The sequence below is a fragment of the Chenopodium quinoa genome, unplaced genomic scaffold, assembly GCF_001683475.1.
Source record: "Chenopodium quinoa cultivar QQ74 unplaced genomic scaffold, ASM168347v1, whole genome shotgun sequence".
Taxonomy (NCBI): Eukaryota; Viridiplantae; Streptophyta; class Magnoliopsida; order Caryophyllales; family Amaranthaceae; genus Chenopodium; species Chenopodium quinoa.
The window spans coordinates 843402-849571 of NW_018744041.1; the positions used below are offsets into that span (position 1 = coordinate 843402).

A 6170-nucleotide genomic window follows, 5' to 3' on the forward strand; every position below is an offset into this window, starting at 1 on the left:
ATCTTTGAAATGCATTGGATCAGGTTCTTTGACAGTAGATACCATCATGCAGAAATAGTTTGCACTTGCAGGAGTATCAGCAACTTTTCTTACAGCATTAGCATAGTTCAGAGTAGTGGCACCAACTTTATAGTCTTTATGCCAACAAGGAGCTTTAGTTTGCCTTGAGGATCTTCTCATCTCTTCTGAGCTTGACTCTTCTCTTGCTGAGTTGTCTGTTTCAGTTTCTTCTTCATAGACCTCTTCACTCTCAGCTTTATCATCATCATCATCATTCCAGCTCTGATTCTGCTCATTGTTCTGATTTCCTTCTCTTTCTGCAGAAGCTGTATGAAAAATGTGATATGGAAATATGTTCTCATAGAACTTTACATCTCTTGATACAAAAGCTTGACTGTTTATCAAGCTAATCAACTTGTACCCTTTCTGATTGCTTGGATATCCCATGAATATACAGGGGATTCCCTTTGCATCAAGCTTGTCATGTGAAATACTTGGGTTACTGGCCATAGAAAGGCACCCAAATGTTCTCAAATCTTCATATGTTGGTTTCTTGCCATTAAGAACCTCATATGGAGTTTTGTCACCAAGAACAACAGATGGTAACCTGTTGGTAATGTATACAGCAGCATGTATACAGTCACCCCAGTATTTTACAGGAAGCCCTGCTTGAAATCTCAGAGCTCTTCCCATCTCCAATATGTTCTTATGTTTCCTCTCAGCTCTTCCATTCTGCTGAGGCCTTCCTACACATGATGTTTGATGAATTATACCCAATTTTTCATACAAAGGCCTGCACTTTTGATCCTCAAATTCTGGTGCATTGTCAGACCTCAATATTTTTATCTTTCTTCCATATTGAGTTTCCACCATTTTCACAAAGCTTTCAAGAACCTTGAATGCATCAAATTTTTGCACCATGAGATTTACCCAAGTTACCCTTGTGTGATCATCAACAATAGTCAGAAAGTATTTATACTTTCCTTTTGTACACACCCTATGTGGACCCCAGGAATCAATATGCACAAGATCAAATGGTTCCTTTGCCCTAGATTCACTCTCAGCATAAGGAAGCTTTGTGAACTTTGCTAGAGGACATGTCAAACAAACCTCACCCTGTCCTTCTTTCAACCCTTTTAAACCATGAATTTTTTCAATTCTCTAAATTGGGGCATGCCCCAATCTATGATGCCACAAAGTTCTAGAGCTTAATTTTGGAACATTAGTCACAACTGTAGGGACACTTCTATATGTACTCACATTCATTGCTCCTTTTCTCTCACTCTCTTCTTCTCCAGATATTTGTGCCTTTAACTGACCTATAACTGTCTCAATGGGTTTGTTTTCCAGATAGTACAAACCACTCCTCATTCTTCCTATCCCTTTAACAGTATTAGACTCCAAGTCATGTATGATGCAGTATTTGGGATAGAACAATATCTTACTATGTGAATCATGCATAAGTTTATTCACAGAAATAAGATTATGCTTGAAACTAGGAACATACAGTACATTTTTCAGAGATAAATTGTTTCCCAGATTCACACTGCCAAAGTGAGTAATATTAGCAGTTTGGCCAGTAGGAAGATTGATTTGAGGACTGTTTTTACTTCTAACAACATCATGCATTGTATTCAAATATCCAGTCATATGGTCAGAAGCACCAGAATCTATTATCCATTCATTTTCAATAGATTCAGCAAAATGACATGATACCATACCTGCATAGCTGTGATCTGTTTCTTCATCATTATCACCAAAGGACTGCTTTGGAAGCATTTTCAATAGAGCTTCTATCTGCTGAACAGTGAATTGATTTGTAGAACCAGTGCTTGATCCACCAAATTCACTCTGATTGCTGCTCACATTTGCTGCAACTTTGTTGCCTTTGTTTCTATTTCCCCACTTGTTGTTCCCTGGAGCTATCTTCCCTTTTCCTTTCTGAAAAACTGAGACAGGTTTCTGCTGATATTTTGCATGCCAGGTAGGATACCCAACAACTGTCCAGTACTGATCTGCCATGTGCCCTGCCTTCCCACATGCTGTGCATCCATTTCCTGAGAGAGGAGCAGAACCTCTACCAAAGCCACCTCCCCCTGAAGGAACTCCCCCTGAAGGTGATCCTCTACTAAACATCACTAGAGGTTCAGAATCTTCTCTAATGTTGTTAAAGAGAGATCTCTGAGATTCTTCTTGTTCAAGGTAGCAACATGCTGTTTCTACAGATGGCAAGGCAGTCATCATGAGAAGCTGACTCCTTTGAGGTCCATATTCATCATCAAGACCATTTAAAAATTGGAACAACTTGTGTTCCTCCATTTGCTTGTTCAGTGATGTCAGAAAAGCACTCACTTCAGAAGTGATATTGGTGATTACAGGAAGGGCATGAAGAGATTCAAGTTCTTCCCAGATTGCTTTCATTTTAGTATAGTATTCACTGATCTTCTTTCCTTGATGCTTGGTCTCATACAAATCTTTGTTTAGTTTGTATTTCCTAGACCCATTTGTAAGAGAGAATCTCCTTTCCAGCTCAGTCCAGATCTGAGATGAACTGTTAACAAACATGATAGATTGTTTGATTGAGTCTGATACAGACCCTAATATCCATGAGATTATCATACTATTGCAGGTTTCCCATGCCTCAGATTTGACCTCATCACCGTGGTCTTTCTTTAGTGTTCCTGTTACAAACCCAAGCTTTCTTTTCCCAGCAAGAGCTATCTCCATAGATCTCTTCCATGACCTGAAGTTGGAAGATCCTTGGAGTTTCTCAATCCCAACAAATGCTTGACCATCTGAAGGGTGGAGATAGAGAGGGCTGATTGGATCAATAGTTGTTGTTGGCATTGTAAATAGAGGATTTTAGGGTGTAGAAATAAAAAAAAAGATTGTAACTTTATACAGAGAACATTAATATCAGAGAATGTTTGCAAGTTTGAGAAAGAAAAGAACTATTTTTAGGCTAGATCTGAGCCTGCGGCTCTGATACCATGTTGACAAGAAAATACAGAGAAGAATAATATCACACACTGAAATTTAGGGTTGCTCATTCTGCTGATTGTTTCATTCATTCATTCTCCCTCTGATTACACTATCAGTCATTACATATATATGCTGCTAGGACCACTGACAAAGTGACAGCACACCCAAGGAAACTTCATAGGAAACTTACAAATATAACGGCTAAGAGATGACTAAGAAATGACAGCTATAGACTAGGAACAGGACAAAGAAGATGAGCAATAACAACATTAATAGGAAATGAGCACCATCCTTCAACAAAACCCACTATAATTAAACAAAATAAAGATCTTCTCTTAAGCTATATTGTAATCGTGGCACGACAATCCCAAATACACCAATAGGACCAATATATAGCCTGTTTCGGATGAAAACAATCGAATCTCGGAAGATCCTTTTATCTTGAGGGAACTTGGTCTCGGTCCGAACGACGCAGGAGCCGAGGGTTTCCTGCACAACAAATACACGTAAACTAGCCTCGGGGGGGACGCCGAGGAAGGCCCCTCCGATGCTTAAGTCAGTATATTAGAGAGAGAAAGCTGTGCAAGAGTTTAGTTGCTTGAGGCTTTATTGTCTTACCAAGAATTGACCAAATTGTTGGCTTTTATACCTTGGCTAATGAAGGAGGCGGATTGGGCCCGGAAGTCAGTTGGGCTGGGCCAAGCTGATTGGGCCGTTGACTGACCTTGACATGGCTTTGAGGATGTTTGATTTTTGACTTTAGCACATTTGGAGAGTTGAACCTTAACCTTGGGCTTTTAATTGGATCATTCAGTGACCAGGCCCAATTGGACTAAATTGGACCCAAACAACTTGCCCCCCAGACCCGATTTGGAAGGATGACGGGTCGGGTTTGATTTAATCAGAAAAGGAGGGAAGTGAATGATTTGTTAATCCAAAAATGTGAATTTAAACCGTAATTAACCCATGATTAATGAGATAACAACAGTTAATGTGGATAATTGCGGAAGTTGGACGGGTAGTGGGCGATTTAACTGCAAGGTCGTGTGTTTAACGGTTACTTAGTGGGGTGCTTGAGAGAAATTGAAACGCAGACTCCTTGAGTTCCCATTTCTGGAGATATAAATAGAGGCGCGTCTTCTCTCCCCACTCATTCGTCAACACAAACCCAGAATTCTCAAGAACGCTCAAGAGCCCGCATCAAAACTTCGCAAATTCCCCGAGCATTAAGCTTAGAAGCTGAGACTTGTCACTACCAATTCGTAAATCGGCGACTTTTGCTTCAGATCAAGGTAAATTCCTTTGATTTTATTTCATTTTTCTTCGACTTTGCACTCTTTCCCCTTTTTCGACTTTTTCCTTCGAAATTCGTCAATGGTGAGGGGAGTTAGAGGTGGAGCCCGTGCTCCAAGAAGAGCAAGGCTAATCCCCGATCCCAGGGACAGGATTGGGACCTGGAATGGACGAAGGACAGAGTCTGACCCTGCTGAAGGGGTTAGGGCGACTCCCATTTCTTCGGCTCCTCCTCAGAGGGCTGAGGGGGTGAGCGCTTCAGGACGGGATGATGAAATTCCCGCTGTCCTTTGGGATATCCTCCCAGGGTTTTCAGAGTGGGAGGATGCCGAAGTAGCTTCGGCCATGATAAAGAACCGCCCCTACTCATGGTGGGTGGAGAATGCTGATCAGTACCGGTTTGCCGAGCAAATTGAGTTGCATTACGGCATCCTTGAAGCCGATGGGTATTGGTGCCGAATGCCCACGGCCTCCGATAGAATCCACCGTCCACCCCCGGGGTATGTGGGGGTGTACACAAGACAACTCCAGTACGGGCTGAGGTTCCCTTTGGACGTATTCGTCCGAGACTTGCTGATCCATTACAACATTTCCCTGTGCCAGCTGACCCCCACCAGCATCCGAAGGGTAATGACGTACTTATGGGTCTGCAAATTCTTCAGGTACGTGCCGAACCTGCATTGCTTCAAAAGGCTCCATCGGCTAGTGCCAAACATTCAAAGTGGGCACGGATGCCATGGCTCTGGGTGGTATCGGATTGAGTCTCGGCCCCCGTTCCTAACCATGTGGCCGAACGACTCTTCAGACAAGGACTGGAGAGGTCAATGGATTTGGGTTAGGGCACCCACGGAGCCGAGCCACCCTTACGTTTTCAGCGCTCCCCGGTATCTTGCCGAGCCGGATCCTGATATGGGAAGTTTAGGTCCTCCCGAAGATAGCGGGCCAGACCCGAACCTTAATCAGCAGAACATCTTCGGCAAGCTGCCGAACCGGGGAGGCAGCGGCCGAATGCAGCATATCCCGGAGACTTGGCTCCCCGATACGCACTATGTTTTCCAAGAGAATATGCTGGCAGCTGTCGGCCTCAGCCGAAAGTTTAGGGATGGTAATCTTCTTCGGCTGGGGCCGAGGCCTTTTAATTATCTCTTTTCTTCTTTCATTTTGCTTTCTTGTGATGTGCCGAACTAACTGAATTGACTTCTCCCCTTTTCTTTTTCAGAACGGGACGAGACCAACGTCGGCATTGATTACGCTCGCCTTGGCGTCAACCGAGAACGAGTCGTAACTGATCGGGCTCCCCCTATCACTGAACCAAGGCGCCGAGAGGTTCACCTAGACTCTTCCCACTTCCAAATTGAGGCTGTTGCTCTGTATCAGAGGCAGAAGCCTTGGTGGAAGAAGAGAGATCCCTTGTTTCAGCTGCTGGAAGAAGAAGCTGAAGCTGCCCGTACAGCCGAAGAGGTTGCACGGGTTATTGAAGCTTGTGAAGGTGGAGAAGGGTCCTCCAGAGTTGCTGAAGAAGCTGCGGCTAGGGCAGCTGAAGAAGACGAGGCTTTGCTGAAGACCTCGGTGAGCCTTTAGACTTAACTTTGTCTTTCTTCTTTTTTTTTTTTTTTTTTTTACTCACATTCTTCCCCCTGCCTGCCCTTTACAGTCTGAAGAGAGCAGCAGACACAGGGAAGGGAAAGCCCCTGTTCGTCCCGAAGACCAAGTACAAGAAGAGTCTTCAGACTCGGGTATGGACGAGCAGCCGCTTCAGAAGAGGCGCCGAAGAATGGCCATCATCGGCCCGCATGACTTTCAGCGGAGGCCGATGACCATCGGCGTTGAAATAAGGGAACCCGAGGAAGGCAATGGATCGCCGAGGGTTCCCCGGCCACCGCCTCAATCACCCC

The 6170-nt window shown here is 44.1% G+C and overlaps 1 protein-coding gene across 1 annotated transcript; it reads right to left on the reverse strand.

Annotated features, from left to right (window-relative positions):
- Positions 1-1161: 1161 nt before the first annotated feature.
- Positions 1162-2847, reverse strand: LOC110690566. Its single transcript, XM_021867429.1, has one exon. It carries the CDS (start codon positions 2845-2847, stop codon positions 1162-1164), a length of 1686 nt encoding a protein of 561 aa, XP_021723121.1.
- Positions 2848-6170: the final 3323 nt, after the last annotated feature.

Coding starts and splice junctions, on each gene's coding strand:
- LOC110690566 (XM_021867429.1), bottom strand. CDS start 2,847: ATGCCAACAACAACTATTGATCCAATCAGCCCTCTCTATCTCCACCCT.